Raw genomic sequence first — 24,660 nt, 5'->3', positions numbered from 1 at the left:
TCAGCTTCAACTGCACACCATGATAAAGTCAAATAATGAAGTTGCATATTACGGCACAGTGCGCTGTAGCTTGTTGGCACAAATCCTCCTCTAAACAGCTTGTGAAGAACATTACATTTAAAACAATGGAATTAAGAATAACGCTGTAGTTTTTTTGATCAAAATTCATGTTTGAATGAAAACATTAATATACGATCTATAATGGTGTTGAAATTCAAAATTGACAGCGTACAAGTACAAGAGAGCACAGACACTCTCCTCATTGGAAATAATGGCTTTTCTCTATGTCATGTCGAACCTGTGCCTTTAGTGTGGGATCTCTGTTCAAGCTTTAGAGTGACAGCACTGAGACTGCTTGGTACATTTTTGACTTGACTTTCTGAACAAAACAAAGAAGTTGAGTCCTATAGAAAATATACGTCTGGGACAGGAAGTGAGTAAAGATGGCATGGCTACCCTATTAAACATATTTATCATGTTTTCAAATAATGTGCACTATACAACCATATGAATATCAGTAGTAGAAGAGTTAGATGGTGTGCACATGCATCTGATTAGAGCTGCAAATCAGTGAATAATGTTGAAGAGGAGGACAAAGAAGCAGAAAAAGAGAAATGATTTATTGACAGAGAGAAGTATTTATTGGTTTTCTACCATATAAAAACGCAGCTTCAAATTCTCACATCTTCTATATCCTCTCAGCCTCTGCCTAACCTTCCCCTCCCCTCTTTCGCCCTCCCTCACACTACCGAATTCTCTGTTCCCCCCCTGTTGGCTAATTTCTTTGCTCAAGAGACGGCAAACACCATTAACGAGGCTGAGTCATTAGCAATGTAATTAAGCAGGGCGGGTCATCTGTACAAAAGCAGTCTATGCAGCAGTGCAGCAGAATAGAGACAAAATGCCAGTTTGAGGTCATTCATCTCGGGCAGGAACACACACACACACACACACACACACACACTTCTCACATTTTACAAACTCTGTCTGTTTGTCATGCTAGTCTCATGTTGCTCCATCTGGCCGAGATACCGTTAACTGTGGGACTTGTGCCTCAGTTGACAGGTGATGAAAGACACACAGAACAAACACTTGAACTTGGTCTCGAGCGAGGCTTTGAGTGTCCACAGGGAGGAGGAGTTATTATGGTATTGATTTAGAAATATTGACTGACTGACTGACTACCTCAGTGTCACACACACACACACACACACACACACACACACACACACACACACACACACACACACACACACACACACACACACACACACACACACACACACACACACACACACACACACACTGATGCACTCACACTGACTCATTTCAGCTCAGCCTGGACAAGTCTCTCATCGATTACTACTGACCTGACGCCTTCATCTGAGCAAGTGGCAGGAGATGAGAGAGGAAAGGGTGAAATGGTGTGCTGAGCACTACAAGGATGAAAAGAAAAAGAAGGGAGCTCGGAGATAGATGGATGTGGGAGGATAGAGGTATAAAGGAAAATTATGAGAGATGGATGACAATGTATCCGGAGAGGGGGACAATAAATCTAGAGAGGGGTGAGAAACGAAGCCACCCGGATAGTTGGAGAGTGACTGGACAGGGAAGAGCGATGGAGGAAGCGAGAGGGGGGTCTGATTGCATGCTGGGATGACTGTCCTGTATGCGGGCCAGGCAGCAATTGTGCTGTCAGGCCAGCTATTAGCTCCTCTAAGCGGCTGGAGTGGACAAGTGGAACACTACTACAGGAAGCAGGGCTGAGTGACATTTGGAAAGAAGGACAGAGAAAGGAGAGGGAGAGAATTAAAAGGACATGAGCGTGGTTCGTGCATTTTAGTGATTTCACGGCCCAAATATTAGCAAAGTTGCCTGATCTTTAAATATCACTCTGCGAAACAGCATTTTGTGGCAGGTCTAAAATAACTATAAAGCTCATCCAATTGTAAATCAGTGCTAAAATGTCTTTACAACTGTTGTAAAGTCTATCTATTCACCTGATGCCAATGTTTGGAATTGTCCAATTCTGCACACATTGGCTTTATTTTAGTTAGAGACGGGACGCAAACTGCATTCTTTAGTGAGAAACAACATGCTGTGCACCAATCCACCATGCCATTCCTTTGAACCTTTGCTTTTTGCCTCACAACATGACAAAGACACTAGATTCTGTACTGCCACCAATTATTGGATCTGCAGTAAATCATGTGCTGTAGAATAGAACTGTCCAATACTCCATCAGGTAATATATGCAGAGGAAACATTCAACTTCCTCAATCTAACGTGATGAAGTGATACAACTATTAGCTGATCGATAAGACGGAAAATGAATGCATGAGAATATTAATCATCAATTATTCAGTGAAGTCATTTTGTTCAAGCAAAAGCACCACATTTGATTCGGTTTGCTCTACTCTATGTCCAAATTGCTCACTGTTCTCACCTCCCTAACCCCATGTTGGTTGATCTGTACCACTTTGCTCTGCTGTCTCGGGGCGATTGGTTGCCCCGTCGCTCAGAGGTCCCTGTGGCCGATCGACCCGGTCACGTCTTTTTTCTGTCCTGGCCCCACAGTGGTGGAATGAACTCCCCACTGACGTCAGGACAGCGGAGTCGCTGCCCATCTTTCAGCGCAGGCTGAAAACTCACCTCTTCAAGAAGGCCTACCCTTAGCCTTCTACTTAGCACTTATTGTATTCGTATTAGTTTGTTTCTGCTCTGTACTTTGGCTCTGGTTTATGCTCTTAGATGCTTGTTTAAAAAAGCAGATGCGCTTATGTCTTCTGGTTACTAGTAGTTCTCTTGAATACCGATGTTGAATACACTTATTGTAAGTCGCTTTGGATAAAAGCGTCTGCTAAATGACTGTAATGTAATGTAATGTAATATTGGGATGAAGGAATTGAGGAAAGCCCAACTGGCTGAAAGTTTATTGCAGGCAAAGAGTGGACAGCTAGCATCTTTCTGCACCCATGCAAATACGTTTGTATCTACATACGTATGTACATTTTAAGACTGCAGTCCAGAGTACAAACGGGAAGGTGACCATGTAGTTAATGACATAGCTGCCATGCAAAGTCTACAGAAACAATGTTGACTAAAGTCTACAACTGTAAAATCATTCAAAAGAACCACATTTCCATTTAAGGCTGAGACACACTGGGTGCGCTGGTTTGTTGCCTTAACACTAACACTGACGCTGTAATGACAATGGTAGATTTGTCTGCAATTTGTGGTGAATTTCTCATGGTTGAAAACGTATTGTGACCAAAAGTATGTCATTTTTCACTACTGTTGTGAAGTTAAGAAAGATCACAAAGTAAGCCCAGTGCAGGCACAACACTTTAAGGGGGAATCTATGTGAGACTGTGAGACAGTCCTTGCTTGATCATATTGATACACAAGTTCATGGAAAGAGACACACTGGGGCTGCAAGGGACGTTTACAGTTTCAAAGAGCTCCAATCATCTTTTCCATCTATTTTTTTTAGTGTAATCATGCATATGTGCATTGGCATGATGTGTGTGTCCATGCCTGCGTATCTTTGTATACACATGTGTGGGCCCACATATAAGGGTGGGTGAGGTGATTTATCAGCAGGGCTGTAGCTCTCCCTGAGGGGGAGAGGGGGGGGCAAGATAGAGAGATGAAAATCAAAGGGTCCAACGGGAAAGAAGCCGAGCTGCTCTTAACCCACTGACTATGAATTATGCATGTTGATCGATCGCCCACCAGCAAACAATGAAAAGTTCCCAACCTGCCAGAAAGAGATGGATTCTACTTTACCAAACGAATCGGAGGTGAGCCGAGGGGAAGAAAGAGTGTGAGACAGAGTTTGCTGAGGGATATTTTTGGAATTTGTTTTCCGGATAATGTAAACAAGCCCGAATAGATGAGATGGCTTTTTCGATTTGTCGTAGCTTTGTTTCAGAAAAACATTAAAGCACATTCTGCAAGGCTACAGCCTCGTCTAAAATGTATTTGAATAAGCGAGAGGAAATTCACTCACTTATGATACATTTTTAAATCCTGACAGGAACATTTTAAGCAGAGTCCTTCAGTGTGCAAAGCTATGATGAAAAAACGCTGCCATTATAGAATTATGCAATAGGTATGTAATTGATGAAATGTAATTTATTAGAGAAATCAAACAGTGAAGAAGATGAGTGATTAAACATAGATGTACCGATAAAGAGACACAAGGAATCCCTCATTCTTTTCAGATGAAAGGAAAGAGCAAGAAACCCAGAAACCCCATTACTCACATTATTGGCTCACATTTTGATGTGTAATCATAAAAAGGTCTGAAGTTTATGGGACAATCATGATGTTGGCGCTTCATGTCTAAATAGTACAGATGTCTTTGCATGCTGAGGAAGATCTCTGTCCAAAATGTTGGAAGTCAGAATGTTCAGAGCTTTTCTACTGCCTGACATTGGTAACAAGTTCAAGACTACGGTACCATGTACCTTTTATGTCTCCATTATTAAAGAATATAGAAGTTTTTTTATCTGCATCTTGATGTGGATATGTTATCACAATTGAAGTGCCCTAAAGCCCAACTCAGTGGCCATCAGATCAGACGGTCCTGGGGAGCTTTCCGGTGTGAATGTGTATAATCATTACTGAATGAATGAACTTCTTTGCACATTTAGCCCCCCAGCTTATTCCCACTATTATTTTCCATTTCCTCACATTGTTTCAAATACCCAGAGTATGACATGGTGTTTCATTCAAAGAATCAAGTTGTTTCCAGTTGTTCATTAAACACCGACTTCACAGAGATACCACAGGTTCTCATCTGACAACGTTTAGCCGTTGAGTCATGTTGTCATCTGTTTGGCCTGTTTATACAAATGGGTTTTTGCGCGCGAGTGATTGCTCAGCACTCTGTGCTCGGCTGCCAGGGGAGTCCGCCTGTTCTTCTCTTCCCCCTCATTAAACCTTTATCTATTTCGCCTCCTTTCCAGTTCTCCTCTCCCAATTCTGCACCAAAGCCGCCAACTTTTCCAATGTCACTCAGTGACAGTGGAGGGGACACTGATGGTGGCAGCCCGTCTGTCCCGATGACTGAAAAAGTATGCTATGCTGACAAATGCAGAACTGCTTTCCTTCTCAACGGATCTGTATCTTTGTTAGTTTCCTTTCCCGACAGTTCCTCTGCACTGTGTCTCTCTCAATTCAATTTACTGCATTTTACTGTCACGAATGAGATGTCCAACTACCTACATTCGGTCCATGAAGAGAAGAGAATACATACATGAACACTTGTCGTATTATTGGGTGCAGCTGCACATTCAGCTCCCATTCCCTCTCCACGTCACTCTGTCCCTCTCACACCATCCCAGCTAGCAGCTTGCTCTCAGTTCTGAGTCACACCCTTCAAGCGTTAATGGTGGTGCTATTACCGTGTCTCTTCGATGGCAGCCAAATGATGGTTTCACATTTATCTTACCTCGAGGCCATTTCGGACAAAGGGACAGTACCTTTACGGTTTGGCCCTGAGGGATATCGTGCAGAAACTGTAATGACCTCTCAGCACTTTGTGACCTGTGAACCAGAGCTGTTGTGTCCCAAAAGGGAGCATGTCTGGGAGGTGTGGGTCAGGACACTGGCTGCATATGTGGTACATGTGCACAGTGTTCTAGATATGGCAACAATGGGTGGAAGAAGATGTGATTAAAGAATATATCTCTATGTATATGTACTATCAAATAAACATTGTTCTCCCACCACTGATTTTGCGATTCAGCAAACTTACTGAACCGCTAACCTTAGCTTACACCTGCTGCAAAAAGCTCTCATTGATGGAGGAGTACTTGCCTAACTGGCAACTCAGAGTTGACTTAGCAAATTAAGATTATTACAGTGCTAGACAACAGTATGTGATAACTTGTTTGCGTGTGTCAGAATATCTGATAATATAAAAAACATTCATGTGCTTTGTTCTGGTTTGCTGTAAATAATATAAACATTAGATTAGCTGATCAACAACAAATAACTAACATTTTTCAAATAACGGTATAATCTTTTATGATCAGAGCAAAACTCAGACATTCAATGTGTTCAACTCTTGCAGTGTAAGGATTTGTTGCTTTTCTGTTTTGTATCATTGTAAATTGTAGCACAAAAAATCTCCAAAAATCTGAAATTTAAAAGGTAATAATACTATTGTGCAGCTCTATTTTGTATATAAAATATGTGTTTATATGTGCTATCTCATTGAATATCCTGAATATATCTGTGACTGTGCATATAAAAGAAGCCAAGTCTTTACAGGAGCTGATAACAGGAAGTGTGATGGAAATACAGCAGAAAGATTTTATCATTTTAAATACAATTTGACAAGATCACTGGATTTTCTCTATCAACCCGACCACTTCCATCACCGACAATAGTGCATGTTTTCTTTTCACAGTTACAGGGACAACTAGAGTTCATTCAGGGATTGGCTCTTCAATTGTATTTTGTGTTTCTCTCTCTGAGATATGTGCGTGTATGCATGGCATGAGAGCGTACATGCATTGCGTGCCTACATTGTATATTGCGTAAGCAGAGCACATATAATAGTGTTTGCTTGGGCATAGTTAACACGATCAAAGCCATTGCATTGGTCCGTGCAGTAGCTCTCACTGTTAAATTAAGCCCTCTACTTTCCTGGGGCAAGACGAGACAGGAGATAGTGTTTTGAGAACTCACATGTTCTTTTGTTTCTACAGTACGTGGTTGAGATTTGGAGAGGAGCAATTTGGGGTGTTTTTGCTGTGTCTAGCCTTTTGGTTGTATTTGTGTGAAGGAATTTATGGATGCGTTATTCTTATTTGTGGAGAAAACAAATAAAGTAAGGCATCATGCAATTTTGAGTGCATTTGGAAACACATTTATACACACAATCCTTCCAATAGAATAGTGTATTCTTCTCCATAATGGCAATGAATTTCGTTAAATGTCAAGAACTCGGGACACATCTGAAGCAGAGCTGCGGAAAGCTAATAAACCCACTGGCAACAGCCATGTGCCCATTATTTTCTATGTAAAGACGGGGCCAAGATTAGTTGAAGAAAAAATATATTTTCATTATCAATGTTGCTGCTGTTGTGAAAATGAATAAATACGAATAAGAAAAGCAGAAACGTATTGTTAAAAAATCAATTAATCCACAAAAAAAAAAGCTATTGCGAGACAGGCTGGGTCATTTTTTGAGGAACTGCCAAAATACGTGGAGGACACATGCTCAACAAACCTGATTTAACGATTCTTCACTTTTGACTTTTGTACTGATCTGCATATGTGTTACCATGGTTGCTAAATGATCTAGCATAATCACATAGATTGTTCTATAGATAGACTCTCTGTCTCTTTTCTGGTATCTTTCCATCACCACTCTCTCCCTTCCTCCGTTTCCCTGGAGTTGTGGTATGAATGTGCATCTGTGCGCACACACACACATGTCCAAATTGTCAATCGTGACCAAGCAGCATAATTATAGGCTGAGCACGATAGAACTTGCCTGTGTGTGTCTCCCACACCGTGCATCTGAGTGAAGGTGATCATTAGACGAGCTGGAAAAGGTGAGCAGTCCTTGATTAAATGGATCCATACACTCACCATCTCACCTTAGTAATAGGACTCAGGGGAATCTGACGGAACAATAACATGTAACTGCTTCACATGGGATAGCATGAGAGGAAGTGCAGACTACGTGCTGCATCGTCATATCTGCAAAAACAGTTTGCTCAAGCTCAACTGAACAAATGGAAGAGTCCTTAAGTACACGTGACGAGGGTCAAAAGATCTAAATCATGTAATGTGCAAAGAGACGGAAGTGTTGAATGGGCTGGTTCCATCCCTGCAGGATCATTCGTCCAATTAGGCCGGGAGATCGATAGCAAAAAGGTTAGAAAATACTAATGCTGAAATTAAGGTATTTTCTGGAAAGAGTTATATCATAATGTAAAGTGTTGTTTTGGTGGTTCATAGTATATCATCACATCATTGAGTATGCAGGGACTGTGCCATAGATCGGAATTTAGCGAATTGATGTTCCCGACTTCTTCATCAGTCATCTCAGAGGCCTAATGCAGTGTTATTGCATTTTTAATCTTTGATGTAGTATTGAGTTGAATGGATGCTCACGGGAAGTGCAATTCCAGATGTACACCCTGAGGATACTTTATGTGAAATGGGGCATATCACAGAGGAAGAACATCATGCCATTTATACAGTAAATCACCTATACTGCTGCATCTTTAAGTACACCGCTGCATGTGAAGACTTTGAAACCAAAGTATATTCACGGCTTATTTTTAGTTTTGTTTCTATGGATGCATGTGTGGTATGAGGCAAAACATGCACAGGCTTGACTGGATTCTCCTCGGGGTGTGTCTCAGTATAAAAGCTACTGTGAGGAGGATCTCCTCCAAATGTAGATATTAGCGATTCTTATTTTCAGGTGATGATAAACTAAAGAAAACATATTTATTAATATTATGTTCCTTTTCTGCCAATAGATCCCCCTAAATGATACACACTGGCACTTTAAAAAATAATTTTGGAAGACTGCAGTGTGTGGAAAATACAGTAGATGACACACCTGTCACTTGTCTGTGGTGAAAACATATACACCGCCCTCATGATTCAAGGCAATTCTGGGGAATCATCAAAAAAATAAATAAAATACAAATAAATATCTTTTTATATTTATTTATAGGACTGTCCGCCAGTCTGGTAAAGACGGAAATATCTTAAAAACGGAAAGCTTTGCCAAGAAATGTGCACACACACATTCATGTCCAGGTCAGGATGAATTGCAATAAAGTCTCCGATATTTTTGTTTATGACCAAAACTAACAACGATTCCATCAGCTGCAGCTGTACTTTGTGTTGAGTGATTGTCTAATAAGCAAATCTGCTAACTCAATTAAAATAAACATGAGCATGTAAGCATCGTCACTGTGAGCATGTTGTCACGCTGACATTAGCATTTAACTCAAAGCACCGCTAGCGCAGCAGTAAACTTTTAGTCTTGTTCAAGCAACAACAATGCTAAACACTTCAAAGTTTGGACTGTTGGTCGGACAGAACAAGAAATTCAATTACATCATTTTGAGAGAGAGGAAACTGTAATTGGCATTTTTCTAATGATTTTCTGACATTTATTAGAGCAAATAATTACTTGATAAACCTAAAAAAACAACTATCATGTTAATCAACAATTAAATATATCATAGGTTGCAGCCGTTAAAAACACTTATTTTCGCGTATTGCACGTATTGCATTTGTGTATGAAAGAACTTTGATTCAAAATAAGGAAAACAAAACTGTCACTGCAAAATCCTAATTTTAGGATCATCATCATCATATTCCCCTGGTATACATGTTAACTTATGTCTGTTTGACGCCCATACTTCCTGAATATCTACTGAAAACAAAATGACGGGTCTGTGTCCCAGAGAGAAAAACTGAAATATTTCTGAAATATTTTTGCTTTATGGAATATTTGGAAATATCTTTGTCTCGACAGTCTCTTTTCAGGGATGAGTGACTAGCAAAGCATACGACTACACCCCCCCCCCCCCCCCCCCCCACACACACACACAATGCATGTATGAGACATAGTGAGGATATGATGATCATAATTAGCATGAGGTTCTGTGCCATTCGGAATGTAATTGCTCTCAGTCCTCTACCTGAGAGGCTAATCAATGTAGACATTGACCGTTGTACACTGTGACATAGTCTTAACAAGAAAAACATAAAACAATGCAAGCTAAGCCTTTTTTTGTCCCGCTCCTTCACCCTCTACTTCCTCTCTCCATTCAAGGTAACCTTGAGTTTAATACGAGTACAGTCTCAACCTCTGGAATTACCTCAAAATGTTGTTTTTAATAATACTATCGAGAACATTTCTCAGAAGGAATAACAGATAAGTTGTTATTTTACAGTATTATCATCACCTTATATATTTTTCTATGTAGTTTTCTGCCATTATTGTAGTTTAAACATGAGGCCTGAAAGGTCGGATTGTATGCCACATTCCACAATTTGTTATGTTAAATCAGTGTGTTGCTGTTCGACATTAGTAATGCATTTACCCTTTAAATAAAATGGATAGATAACTGTTGGATAGCTGTTTATAACTGGGTTTATCCAAACCTTGACTCACTGCTCTAATGATTATAAATTACCTTATTAGCATAATTTGTTCATGAGAATATAAATGACTTGTTCTCCCTGGACATTAAGGTTAATGAGAATACTTTCTAAGAGAAGTTAGGGAGCACTAATGAAGCTCTGTGGCAGTGTGCCACTGTATGCCAATGTGAGTACAGTGACATATGAGCTTCCGGGCACAGCTCCGCTTGACCTCGAAGCATGCTTTACCTCATGCCTTTGGTGGAGCGGTTGTGGAAGTTTTGCAGCAGCTGCGGGAGGCCCAGCATGGCCTCAAACATCACGGCCAGGGATCCCAGCGTCTCCACAAACATGACAGAGTCCAGCAGCAGCAGGGTGATGATGGCACACAGCACGGTGAAGCCGAAGCAGAAGAGCAGGTAGTCCTCGAACGCGCTCCACTTCCAGAAGTAGCGAAAGTCCAAGTCTGGAGAGGGGACAGACACAGAGAGACAATTGAACCTATCCTCAGAACTTGTTATGAATATTGCGCACAGTTTGATAAAACTAAAGCGAGTAGATGAGACAGGTAGAGGAGAGAGGAAACAGAGAGGAAAGTGAAGATTGGGGAAAAATGTAGAAGGATTTAAAGGAAATAAAGCAGACAGAAGAGCCTGGAGAGTTGATCGAATGAAGAAGCATGTGTGTGTGTGTGTGTGTGTGTGTGTGTGTGTGTGTGTGTGTGTGTGTGTGTGTGACAGAGAGAGTTTGTAGTGCAGAAGGTTCTTACATTCTTACAGTATGTGCGGATGGAAACAGACGAGCGAGAGTGGCAGGCAGAGATTGAAAGAGTTGAGGGCGATGTAGCGGGAAAAAGACGGGAGAAGGAAAGAGCGGTAATAAGAGCCTTCCATTAAAGGATGCATAGAAATTCTGCAAAGACAGCACTCCTAAATCAATACTGTGCACATGCGTAAGTGAACGGAACAAAGATAAATGAGATACTCGAAAGCTTTTACATTTCTATTACTTTGGAACAATCTGGCTCTTGGTGAGGCCTTAGAAAGTTTATTAACTTGAGCTTCAAGCAGAGAAATCTTGATTTATCACGTGTGGCTTTTCACTGATAAATACCATGTTGTTCACTGAAACGGCTACTCAGCTTGAATGGAAAAGGTTGCCAGCACCGTTGACTGCATAGAAAAGTCAGAGTATGATTTCGAAATTAGAATTAGCCATCTCCTCAATGGACCATAATGTGAGATGATGGACAGTCTCTCATTGCTTATGCATTATAACCACGGAGCTGTGCAAAACCAGCTGACATCAGCTAAAGGGGATTTATGGCAAAATAAGAGCACATTAGTCAGCTTGGGGAGTCAAGTGTGACGCGTCGTACAGCGAAGCGCCCGACTTCAACATGTGCCGCTGTTACCTTTCACACCGACTGAATAGGTTCCATGTGTATGGGAAAAAGTGCATGCGTGAGCGTGTCCTTGAATTTCTATAGACGAATGCTGAAATTGAAGACCGATAGAAAAAAAAAGAAACGTATCAAATGTGGCCGTTTGAAAGCTGCAACTAATTATTTTATGCGTAAGTGAACGGTGATTAAATCTATTGATTGATTTTCTTTTGATTAGCCGGTTGAATAATAAACTGTTCTAAAGTAGGGCACCCCTGTGATATTAAAAAAGGAGGAACCAGAGAACGATTGGCACTTTTGGTGATAAATTACTTAAAGTATTCATCAAAGCTGTTAATCAATCTTTTGTCAACCAACCAATTAAATGAGCAAACGTTCCAGCACCAGTTTGGTGAGGACTTGGATTAGTAGAAGTAAGTGTACTGTACAACAGAGCTCAAACAATTAAACAATCAATAGACTAGCTAATTAAAATGGTATATTTGCTGTATGGTCTCCTAAATCTGTGTGTCTGCTTGCTTTTCTAAATGTTGTATGATATAATGTTTAAAATGTCTTTTGTAGGCTTAGATTGTTAAACAAAACAAATTGATTTCAAATTGGAAATCGTGTTTGATGTTTGATGATTGGCCAACTTTACCTTGTCAAAAACAATTGCATTCCTACTTAAAGATTCAGAGATGGTAACTAATCCTCAATGTTCAAAGTACAAATAGATCTAACAAAAGCACACAAAAAATCAGGTGACGTGACAATTCTAAATTCTAAATTGTGAGTCTACTTTTGAGGAAACGCAAATATCCCTGCCTACTTTTCCTCTGCAGTCAGTCCCAACAACATCTCTTACTCTGGAGCAGCATGTTCAGTTTCAACAGAGCCTCATGCATCAATATCATCTCACATACTGTACATACTGTATGTGTTCACACAAAATATTCAGTGCACACGGACACAGCCAACACCAGGCGTGGGACGCTTCCCATTCCCCTCCAGTGAGCTGCATCTGATGTTGCATCCTGGGACAGAGAGAGAGAGAGTGAGAGACATCCTGCAGCGAGTGCAGCGCGGCATGTTTGTGGCAAACAGCGAACGTGATTAATGGCTTTATTACAGAGAGCCACAGAAGACACATTGCCCACTGCTGACAACACACGCGAGAGGCGGGAGAGGAGAGCGATACAAGACACGCACACACACACACACACACAGAAACGCTTCTCAGCTCTCTCACACACATCATACTTGACAAATATCGACTCTCTGTGCGTGACATATGTCCGTCCTCACAAGCCATGATACTGACGGAAGCCAAAGAGCTGAAGACAAGCAATCCTGGCACATTTCGGCTCCTTCACCGCCGGTGCCCCTTTTACTTCAACATGACCTCAAACCTGAGTCATTGCAGACACTGGCGGCTGGCGATCCGGGAGAGGCTTAGAGGCTGCCCTTTATCGTCTTCATAACAGCCCTTTCATTTCCTTCCGCACGAGGCCAGGGAGGCGAAGTATAAACATGCTGACAGCAGCAACAATGAGAGGAGTGCTATTTCAAAACTACTGTCAACTTTTCAGTGTATAAAAGCCTCCTGCTGAGCCTTTCCTATTTTCATCTCTCCATTTATTAATTCAGCTTCCCCTTCCTCTCGCCTGCTTATCATCCACACACACACACACACACACACACACACACACACACACACACACACACACACACACACACACACACACACACACACACACACACACACACACACACACACACACACACACACACACACACACACACACACACACACACACCAGAAACACTCTTGTCCTCTTACCAAGCAAATTCATTTTCATGCAGAAAGCAACACACACACTTCCCCCTCCTCTTATCCCGACTCCCTCGCTCTCTCTCTCTCTCTCTCCCATTTCGTCTCTCACTTATACAGCCTTTTTATGTTTACCTGCATAATCAAATTGCCCGGAAGAGTTAAATGAGGATAGAAAGCTATGCATCATTCATGGAGTCATCTGTTTTCTTTGTCCTCCTATATCATGCATCATCCCCAGCTCCCATACCCTGACCAGCTCACTTCCTTTCTCTCACCATTTCCTTGCTTTTTATTCCACCCACCTCGCTGACTAAAAAAGCGTCTTCACTTTACACACACGCACACGCACACACACCTCCTGTCACCCCAGGGCAGGACAGGTGGCCTTGCCTTTTCCGAACGGCAACCTCCTGTCTGGTGTGACGTGTCGAGGCCAGGGATGCACTTCAAAAGACCCCAGAGACTGCCAGGAGGGGGCGAGACGCTCCTTCTTCACACCGACTCTTTGTTTACTCAAAGGCCCATGCAAGATCAAACAATTCAATTACTAAAACGGGCGAGGAAGCAGCCGCGAGGATGTCAATAACTGTGTATAAAGTTACTCAGGGAAGATGTGAAGTTGCTCGGCCGGGATAAGTCAATCAATTTGTGTGTGTGTGTGTGTGTTCAGGTGTATGTCTGCAATTGTGACAGCCTTAGAAGGTGTTGTATCAAGACTTAGTTTCAGCGCTTGTTAGAGCTTAAGAGCACCCTCACACAAGCTGCACAGAGGAGGGAGAGGATGATCAGAGGAGGAAGGAGGGATGGAGGGCGAGTGAGTCAGAAAGAGAGGGAGAGTAGCCTCGAGTCAGTCACGTAGATGTGCGGAGGCTAAACTCGCGGTATTTCCCATCAGGACGAGCAGAGAGGAGAGAGACAGAGACGAGGATGGACGCTGACAGCTAGAGAGCTTCCGAGATATGCTGACTCAGCACTGCAGGACCGCGAGCAGGACGACTCAGCTCTGCGGAGCCTCCTCTGTGTATTTTGAGACGTGTGAAAGTTGTCGTATGAGATCTTTCGTAAGGCTGTCATTTGGGTGCTCAGCTCACTAGTCCAAACGGAGGGGGCGGATTCTTGTAGGAAATGCAGGATGCAATGGACTTTTCAGATTATTATAATGGTAAAAGACAACCATACTTTGTTAGTAGTAGTACATCAGGAAACTCAAGGGAATAACTTACTATACCATCTTAACCTGATCCATAAACTGGTCAGGGGCGATCTCACAATATCTATGAGCTGAGCCTGCAGACTGCTTTTTCTTTTTCAGCTCATGAACACAGCTCCGTTAGAGTATTACCATCACAGGCACACCAGAAAAAATCCTCTTATATCGTCTTGACAATCTTTTAATAGGGACACCACAGGGACTCTGCAATCATTTGGACAGACAGAGAGTCACTGAACTGTTCTGAACCGTTCTAAATTCTCCTCCCTCCCTCCCTCCCTCTCTCTCCCTCTCTCTCTCCGACAGACTGAAAACCAAAGAAAAGGAGGCTTGTTTCTGCAGCACAAACATAACTCGGCTCACCAGCAGCACAGGTCTGAGGGAGGACGGATAGGATAGGCTCCTGCACCTCCCTCTCTCTCGGTCAGCTCTCTGAATAATACACACACTTCTAAAATAATGTCCACTCATTAAGTTACCGTGTGAATGTAACACACAAAGAACAAATTGCCCTCCCAGTGGATTCAGTCTCTTGAACTAGTTCATATTTAACTTGAGAGCAGAAAAAAACGTCATTACACAACTGCCTGCTTTTGTAAAACACTCGGTTAATATATTAGGACAAATATGAGAATTGCTGACTGAACTTTCCATCTTTTTTGGCGTTCACAAAATCATCAAAACACTTTATTGTATTGCAATTATTTAGGTGCAGGGCCCAGAACGATCCACACACTTACCAGTCAACACAAACCTAATTAAAGTAAACCAATAAAAGAGGAATTAAAAAGAAACAATGATGACAAGAACCATCTCCTTATAATTCTAGAAAAGCCCCCAATTTTCTGCATCCACCACCCCTCAACACCATTCGATTCATTTCACTCTGCCTCCCTCCTGCCTAACTGTTTAGACGCTTCCTAGTGGAGAGGGGATGCTGCACAATGTCAGACTGGCACCAGCACTGTGTGGAGAACGGCTCGAGACCAGTCATGCGTTACCGGGAGTTATTTGTGGCAACAAGGACTGCTATTTCTGCCCAAATCCACATCTGTCTCGCTGTAAACGTTCATGTTGTCGAGAGCTTCGCTCACCAGCTACTGTCTTCAATCACACAAAATGGCAACATCTGACCCACAAGAATGGGCTTTTTAATTGGCTGCCAAAAAAAAAAAAAAAAGGCTCCAAATAAATATGATTTAGAGTAGTGGAGCCAGAGAAAACCTAAATAACAGTAATTAATGGCTCAGAAAACGTACAAACGAAATGACTGAAGAATGTGCAAGGAAGTGATGAGCAATGAAAAGTGCAACAGACAAAGCTGTTAAGGTCATTTTCACTGGGGCAAGCAGGATTAAGAAAATACTTTGCTTCGCTGTATACTTCAGGCTGATCTCTTTATTTTGCTGAGTCATTAAAATTTCTGATCTCATCTTGAAGATGTACACACACTATTGCACAGAAATGCCTGAGTACAAACGCGCGCACACACGCGCACACACACACACACACACACACACACACACACACACACACACACACACGCGGGACCAACAACGTCCAGTGCAATTACTGTAATAGAAGCTATTTCCAATAGCTTCTGTATGTGTTTGCCACAGGGGGATGTACAACACATTCTGCATTTGAATTTTGATTTGTTTCTGTTGCATTGTCTTCTCAACTTACATATCTTAAAATCTTGCTGCTTCACTGCCCAGTTTGTCGTGAGTTCATCCTCTATTTCTATCTTTTATGTGAGGTGAATTAACAGAATAAATGAACAGTCACAGAGGGCCACATTGATTCTTCGGCCCCTGACAGCACTGCAGTGCTCTCTCTAAGCTGCGTTTGGTCACATCTGTCAAAATAAATAAAAATCTGGGACATCTGGAACATTCATTTGCGTAATATTTTTTGCATTACAAAAGTCACTCAGGCAGAAACATCCAAGTAATACATTCACAAGACAACAGTTTACAGTTGTGGCACCTACAGAGACTGTGCTATAGCCTGCATGGTTGAAAGCTAACATGAATGTTAAATTATAGGAGTTAGCTTAACACAATTACTGGATACTCATGAGGTCAAGAGCAGTTCTACGCAAAGAGAGAAATATACGTCCTCCAGCACGCCAAATTTTTCTGGAATGTTTACTAAGAAAAACACACAAAATCCTATAAATAACAGAATGCAAATTAACAGTATCAATTTATTTAACTAGCACCCCTTCACTAAAACAAAAAAAAAGTGAAAACTGCTGCAATAAGTAACTAGAGTGCACATAGGCACAATAAGTATTGGAAGCCGTATGGGCCTGAATTTTTATACTTGGCATCAAAGCATAGAGCTGTTAAATGCGTCAGCTTGCTGGTTAATTCTGCATTACCTTGGCAGTGTGACTTCAAAGATGTTCCCCCAGAGTAAGACAAATTAAATTATGAATGGCAAAACAAAGTGTCTTTCCCTTGGGTTGCTATGGCTAACAGGAGCTAGCTTGTGAGCTTGCAGATGCTAAGCCTGCTTAATTAAAGCAAAAAGCACAAAAATAAAATCACATTTCATAATGACTTTTGATACAGCACTTAGATTTTAATCAAATTAAGTGTTCGTACTACTATAGATACTGTGCTGTTACTGTATAGCTACTATAGATTTGAACTGATATGATTATCTATGGTTATAATAAGCACGTCTAATTCATCTATTTATCCTTTTTTTTTGTTCCACTTTTCACCTCTCGTTAGCTGCATATATTTGCAGCTAATTAAGACACAATGAAAAAGAGAGAAAGATGAAACCTATGATTTGAGAGAGAGAGAGACAAAAGGGTATTTTAGTCACGGTCTGGTCGGCTTGCAGCAAATGATAATCTTTCAAGAACACTTTTTCCTCCGAGCTTGTGCCGCGGTAGCGCTTCTGAAAGTGGGCAGTCTTGACCTTGCTGGTGAACCGTGGCTGTGTTTTTCCACAACTGATTGCTTCCTCGCTGAGTGTATCTGTGTGTTCCTTCTACCCTCTTGACCCAGACGAGGCTTAACTAATGAACTCCACTGGCATTAATGACCCAAAACAACAATTCTGCGACGGCCTGACCTCTGCGATGTACTCATGTATTCCACATCCGTACCCGTTTCATTAGATAACATAAAGAGCTCCATAACCGAGCCAGAATATATATACACTCCCTCACTGACGGGGGAACTCTCCAACGGTCACATCACACGCATGGCAGGAGCCACTTCAGTGCGATATTCCTGTTAATGGATAGAGACAGGCAGAAAAGGTCGATTCAAACATGTTCTGTACGCATGTGCTGGTGGAGTCGTTCACCTTCACGACAGGAAGATTGACCGCCCACTCCTGTGCTCGTTTGTGTGTATCCTGACAGAATAGCATCTATCAGTACAGTACAGTACATGACTCCTCCACACCTAACACCAGTCAGCTCAGTCAAACACATCCACCGCCACCATCCAATTTACCTTTTAACATTCATTCTCGCTCTGGCGCCTCCATCCACTTTGGTTCCTAAAAGTCATTGGCAGGCGTCTGCAGCTCTGAGATAAATGAGGGAGTCAGTGAGCCTACAGTATGCACCACTCCCCCCGAAAAGAAGTCCAACTAGTCAGGTTCAAGGCCTAGCTTTCTGCTATTACAATGTGGTCTGTATCTATACAGGTATATGTGTTTGTGTATGTGTCCTTGCATAGGCTCGTATAACGTTAGGCAATAATTTGAATTTGAGATTTGAATTCAAAATTGACTAAATTAGTTGTTTTTATTTGTTTGTGGAGAGTTTTGACTGATGTAATACACAACAGCAGAAATTAACGCATTGGACATTAATTAATAATTTTTTATGGTTTTGCATACATTTTCCTTATTATGATATGCTGTATATAGAATAAATAGTGATAGATATAATGCTTTATTTATCCATAAATGGGAAGTTGCATCATTACAGCATAATTCAAATTATAAAAGTTAAATAATATAACCATAAATAACTAAAATCTTAACTAGAAGCTGAACTTGAAGGGCTCAATTTCAGGTTCATACTTGTAGTTTACCTTTCTACTACAACAGGTTTACATGCTTAAATGTTTAAAAGTGTTTTTTTCCTCATCATGCATGTCTGAGCCCTCCGGAAAAAGCCCAGTCTGCTCGGATTGGCTTGCTAGATAACTATGTTGCACCTTTGCAAAGGTAGTTCTCAACCCGTAAGTGTAGATACAAATGAAATGTGTATATTCTGATGAACCTGCATGTGACATATGAAGGGGAGCCACATCTGAATGGCTTGTTAAATCACATGTTTTCTGATCTAAGCAGCACAAAAAAACTGACTGTCTTGTGTTATTTCATAGTTTGTGGGTTGGGCTCTTCAGATACCCAAATGTTTATGCACAAGCACTGAATAAGTGAATTTTCAAAATATATCACCTTTAAAAACTAGAAATAAACTCGAAATATGCTCAACGATGGTGCCTGGTAATATTCTGTGTATTGTTGGTACAAGTCTAGCAGATACTCTTTACTGTCATGTATTGATGTGGCAAGGTGTTCAATTGGAATTGAATATGGCATATTGATGGTGGAAAAATATTCTTGATATTAATGACATGATAATGATTTGAATGGTATTTCCATGCTCTGCGTACGCAAATCTCACTAAAATGGATTTTCTTAGTCTCTCTTCATTTCCGTCTCCCACGCTCTACTAAAGGTCATCATACGCCCGTTGGACCCAAGTCGCCCACACAAAGTGCATAAGTTAAGTATAAAAAAAAAAAAAAGAGAGAGAGAGCTCCAATCTGGACATTTAGACACAAACCGAAACAGACCAGAGGATAATTTGACCTGCTCTGAAATCTAAATAGGAACAAATGGAAACACTGAGACCTAAACTGGTGGAGCATCGGTAGATGTCATTTTTCCCTGCAATTCATACTTCACTACTACTTCATACTACTCTCCATCTCGCCACGTTAAATGCATCACATGATATGGAGTCTTGCTTGGACTCCGTATCATGTCCACAGACCTGGGACACTTGACAACACAGTGGGAACCTTTTGACCCCAAGAACACCTCTGCTCTCTAGTTCTCTCTTGCCGTCCTCTTTGAAGCTCTCTCTTCATGGTCCCTCTCACAACCTGTCAATCACAGCCCCTCCTCCCTGTCTCCTTTCTGTACTCTTCTTCCCCTGTATATATCCAGTACTGTCAGTTCCACAAAGTAGAGAAAATCAGAGATAAAAAAGCACTTCATTGGCGTTGTCCTTCAGTTGTCCTGATAGCATCCGTATAAGCCTCTCTATCTTGCCGCTCATGCCACAGAAATCCCTAAATGTCTCAAATCCTTTCAAGATGGGTTGTGTCTGCCGGTGGTTTGGCCTCAAGAAACCTCAGTGTTCTCTCTGTGAAGTTCACTGCTTCTTCAGGATTTGCCGTCTACAGCAAAGTCAAAGTTTGACGTTTAAAGTTCTGTACTTCCGTTTCTTGTGTTTTTTCAAAAGGTTGTGATGAGTGAGCGGGTATGTTTTCCTATTATGGTTGTTGGTTGGTGAGCTGTTATCTACTAAAGCCAAACGGTGAAGCTTTCATCTCTGCCAGCAATGACATAACAGACACTTAGTCATAGTACCACTCAGTTTCCCCAAAACCATTCATTTTGAACTATTCTTAATTAATCATTTTGTTCTCAGAAACTTAAAAGACGCCGACTGGCCGACTCTCATTTTCACCAGCAGTAGAACAACAGCTGAGGGAACATCAGGAGATTCAGATTGGGCAAAACATCCCGGGCCTCACTTTTATTCGCGCTTTCAAACCAGTGTTGTCAGCTCGTGCTGTCAGACTTGGGTTCAGAGCACCGACACCGAAGCTGAGCTGACAGTGAGCAGGAACGTCCATCTTTCATAGCTGTGCCTGTAATTGTAACTACATGACACAATGCAGCCCCTCAGTATGTGAACAATGAGACATTGTTTTATTGTTCTACTCCAGCACGTTGGATGATAAATGAAACCATGACGTAGAAATTAAAGCGCTGGCTTTCAGCTTTAAGGGTGTTTGATGTTCATATTTTAATTGGTCTTACAATGTTGGACCAATGCTGGGTTTTTTATGTCCTGCAATTTTAGGATAATGCAGCAGGACAATAATGGAATAACTGTCTGTGTGCCATACAAATTCATTTTTATGTCATAAATCTTAGTGCTTAGCCACTCCTGCTTTTTCTCATAATGCAAATGTCCCCCTGATACTGCATATGTGTGCTGGCATTTTACATCAAATAAGTATATTTATAGATTTTTTTATTATTTAACCTTTATTTGTCGAGGATAGTCCCAGGCCATGGTCATGGTATACATCCATGAAGAGATAGTGATACTAGTCAGCAGTTGTTTTGATAATATTCTTGATTTTCATATTCTCATGCTCCTACCAGTTCTGAAAGTTGTCTCGAAGACAAACTCTCTTAACTGCACAAACGTAACTTAAATGTCGTAAGTGTCTGGTTTTAACCTGATGAATGCAAACTCAAAATGAGGAGGCGTGCTTTCACGCATTGGTTGGTTTGTAATAATGCTTGTAGCTCTCTTCTGATGCATGAAACCTGAGTTAGTGTTGGTTTTGTATGTTTCCCTCCATACAGTAATGAATGTATGGAACTATGAGAGAACAATACAATAGTGGGTTCTTATTCAAAATATATATAAATGTTTGGTTTCCAACATAATCTATGATCCACTCTCATGCCAGATATGTATTTTCATACTCTTTCTATTTCAACATCATTAATCATATATTTTACTTGACTATTGGTTTGTAAATTACTAAATATTCGAAACTTTGTCCCGGTGCTCCACCCTCTTTAGACGTTCATTTGGGCATTCTTGATTTTATTCTCTCTTATCAATTCCTGTGTTCTCACACGGCCTACAGTCTCATGCCCTTTTATGGGGATTGGCTATTATCAATATTAGTCAGTGACAAGATGCAGAGACGGTAGGAGCTTCACATCTGAAAATATTACAGCCTTCTATCACTTATAAATCATGAATTTGCACACAAAAATGATATGTTGACATATTTTGAGATTATTTACCTGCGTTATCTTATTGTCTTATTTGACCTGACCGGAGACAGACAATCGGTACATGACTCGTACGACAGGTCTGGACCACTTACGAATACTGGTCCTATCTAAGAGAGAATTCTATGTACAAGAAAAAACGGTAAAACTAGTTTTCTTTTTAAGCCACTTCGACTATGGCAGACATGACAGGGTTCTGAAAGGCTGTGGTGTTGGTAGTTGGTGTTAGTAGTTGGTAGTGTGGTGTTGGTGGAGGATGGAGCTGTGTGTCTTATGATGATAACTAGACAGAGTGGTGTAGCAAGATGCTGAGACAGTGAGACGCAGTGACCTTGGTGCTGAGGATGGCGGAGTGAAGTGGATGGAATTGAGGAGGTGGACAGAGATGGAAGAGAACAAGACCTGGGCTCTGTCTCACACACTCTCTGACGGACACAGGCAGACACACAAACACATGTCAGTGGTGTGGGTGTAAATACAGCACAGAACCTCATGATGTGCATTCACACAAAAGGACACCGACTCTGTTTCTCCTTCTCGCCCTGCTTCCTTCTTGTTTAAGACGCACACACACACACACACACGCACACACGCACACACACGTCAAAGTTAAGCCCGGCTGTATGTGAAGGTGATCTGCTCCAATAATCAGCTATTGACCAGATGGAAGAGTCGGTGGGTCTAGATAAGGACACACAGCACAGCGGACCTAGAGGGACCAAACTGTTTATTAGGTTCTGGTAGAGCCGACACGTTATGGGAGGCTTTCTTCCTTTAGAGATAAGCAGGTGTAAATAAAAGATAATAGGACTAGAACACAAAGTCAGCTATTTTTAGCTGCAGAGTGACATTGTGTAAATCCAGATCCAACAATGACTACGTTTACATGCACACTCATATTCCACTATTATGCCAAATATGACAAATTGAATATGGCTCATGTGAACATCATATTTAGAACAAGACCTTATTCCGAATGGAGAATTTTCCGACTAAGACATGTGGGATATGTCGATATTTTTCTGGTTTTAGGAGCATTATTTGGACATGTATACAGCGCATTCGAAATATGGGAAATAGGGATTTATACGGCACTTTGTGACACACAGCTCGTTCCTGTTGACGACAAGCTCTGCGCGTTGTAGTAAAACCAACTAGTCAATAGTTTTCACAGCTGGAGCAGAGATGCATGCCCAAAAGAAAAGCCCACATTTCTGGTCGGAAGGAGAAACACACCTACTTTTAGGCATTCGGAAGGACTTGGATATCAACAGATATCAAATAAATGAGACATGAGATTTAACAACTGCAGATGGCAGTAAACACGATTTGATTCAGTGTGGCTTATGTCGTAAATCTTTGAACAGGCTACTCCTCTCCACATCTCCTGCTTAGTCTAGTGGGAAAGGGCTCTGACTCTGAATGAATGACAGGGAAAACTGGAACTAAAACAACCAATTCTGTGTAATTTACGCAAAGTCTGCCACTGACATTACATGCACACAGTACACGTTAACTAAGACTTAACAGTTCAAATGTTCTGCTTGAGCATAATTCATTGAAAACAGAGCATGTGATGATATAATAACAGAGATTGGTGAGTGATGCCGAGAATCATAAGAATTATTGTTTTCTGCAAGAAAGGGAAGAAAGGATATCTGTATCTGTTGTGGTCTAATCTCTCACAGGATGTGACACAAACGTATGCACACTCGCACACACACACACAACCACAAACACTTCTTCCTCAGGGTACAATTACCTCATCACCCAGTCAGAGTAATTAGCACAGCAGTGCTTCATTAAAAGTCATTATTTAGATACAAGGTCCATTGACCTTCCTCACAACGCAGCTGGCTACTTTGCTATGTTCCCTTCTCCCTGCGTGCGTGCACGTGCATGTGTCACCACCCGGAGATATTGTCCATGCCAGTTTATTGGGATTGTTTAAACCTGTAGCTTGTTATACAGCTATATTACCGGGTGAGTGCAATGCGAGGCAGGGGCTAACAAGGCTACTAACTTTGGCAAACGGCGCAGATTAAGCAAAACGGGTAAATAATGAAAATATTTAAGCACGTTCTGAATAGTAAACAGAGAATACAGAGAGAAAAGTATCATATTGATTGACACCAACAGCTGACAATCAGTATGACATATTTTATTTCTTTGTCTTTTAGTATTGCAATGCTTTTTATGTTTGTTTGTTTTTTTTACATTCTTTACACAATGGACACAAAGAAATAAGAAGAAGCCAAGGCAAAGATAATATTCTACAAACGTCTCCCTTTCAAATGGCTCAGATGCGATGGTCACGAAATGCAAACGCGTTACTTGAGAAAAGTTTGCATTTGTACATCTTGAAGAGATTTTATGTAAACAGATCAGTTAGCAAAAGGGATGTATAGACTTCATTCTCACTCTGACAAAGGACGGACCGAACTTTAAGGATCTTACCATCTCACTTTCCACAGAAATACAACAAAGCCAACACAGAATCTCAGTGTGTCGACACTGATCGATGTTCAACAACAGGGACTGGGCCTTTCTGGGCCTGTTCATTAACAACTTTATAAAACACCTCAGAATCTGATCACACATTGATGGTCAATAGCTCGCCACTTGTCCCAGACACGTCTGGACATGTCTTGTCACAAATGAAGTATTTTTATTCACTTTGGTAGATGACTTTGGCTCTCAGTGCTTGTTTTTACAACATGCTGCAGATGGAATAGGATGCGAGTATCTGGTCTTGCTCTGGGCTTGCATCAGTGTCCACTTCCTTGCCTCAGCAGTTCAGAGAGAAGAGGAGAAAATTAAGAAAGATGTGTAGGGCTGGGGAGAGTAAATGGATGAAGTTGAAGAATGACAAACAAAGAAACGGAGCAGCAGAGAAAGAGATGGTTGGCTGCAGAGATGTTTCTGCTGCTTCTATACTGAGGACCTCTCGGGGGTGACAAGCAGTCAAATGTTCCCTGTAAGAGTTTATCG

General features: G+C 41.3%; 1 protein-coding gene across 3 annotated transcripts in view; it reads right to left on the bottom strand.

The window, feature by feature from the left end:
- Nucleotides 1-24,660, bottom strand: part of LOC142938848 (solute carrier family 66 member 2) — a 57,330-nt gene that overhangs the window by 19,857 nt on the left and 12,813 nt on the right. For 2 of the 3 annotated variants that reach the window (XM_076082269.1, XM_076082270.1), the window contains exon 4: nucleotides 10,387-10,603. In XM_076082269.1, coding sequence (XP_075938384.1) covers nucleotides 10,387-10,603 — 217 coding nt within the window. Of the gene's footprint in view, nucleotides 1-10,386; nucleotides 10,604-11,250; nucleotides 11,310-12,456; nucleotides 12,928-24,660 lie in introns of those variants that run through there. The other variant, XM_076082268.1, reaches the window with a different exon arrangement.

Source organism: Anarhichas minor, unplaced genomic scaffold (genome assembly GCF_050575085.1).
Source record: "Anarhichas minor isolate MPS153535 unplaced genomic scaffold, ASM5057508v1 ptg000090l, whole genome shotgun sequence".
In the NCBI taxonomy this organism is placed as follows: Eukaryota; Metazoa; Chordata; class Actinopteri; order Perciformes; family Anarhichadidae; genus Anarhichas; species Anarhichas minor.
Note: the sequence above shows the minus strand (reverse complement) of the source record. Positions and strands in the feature narration are given on the sequence as shown.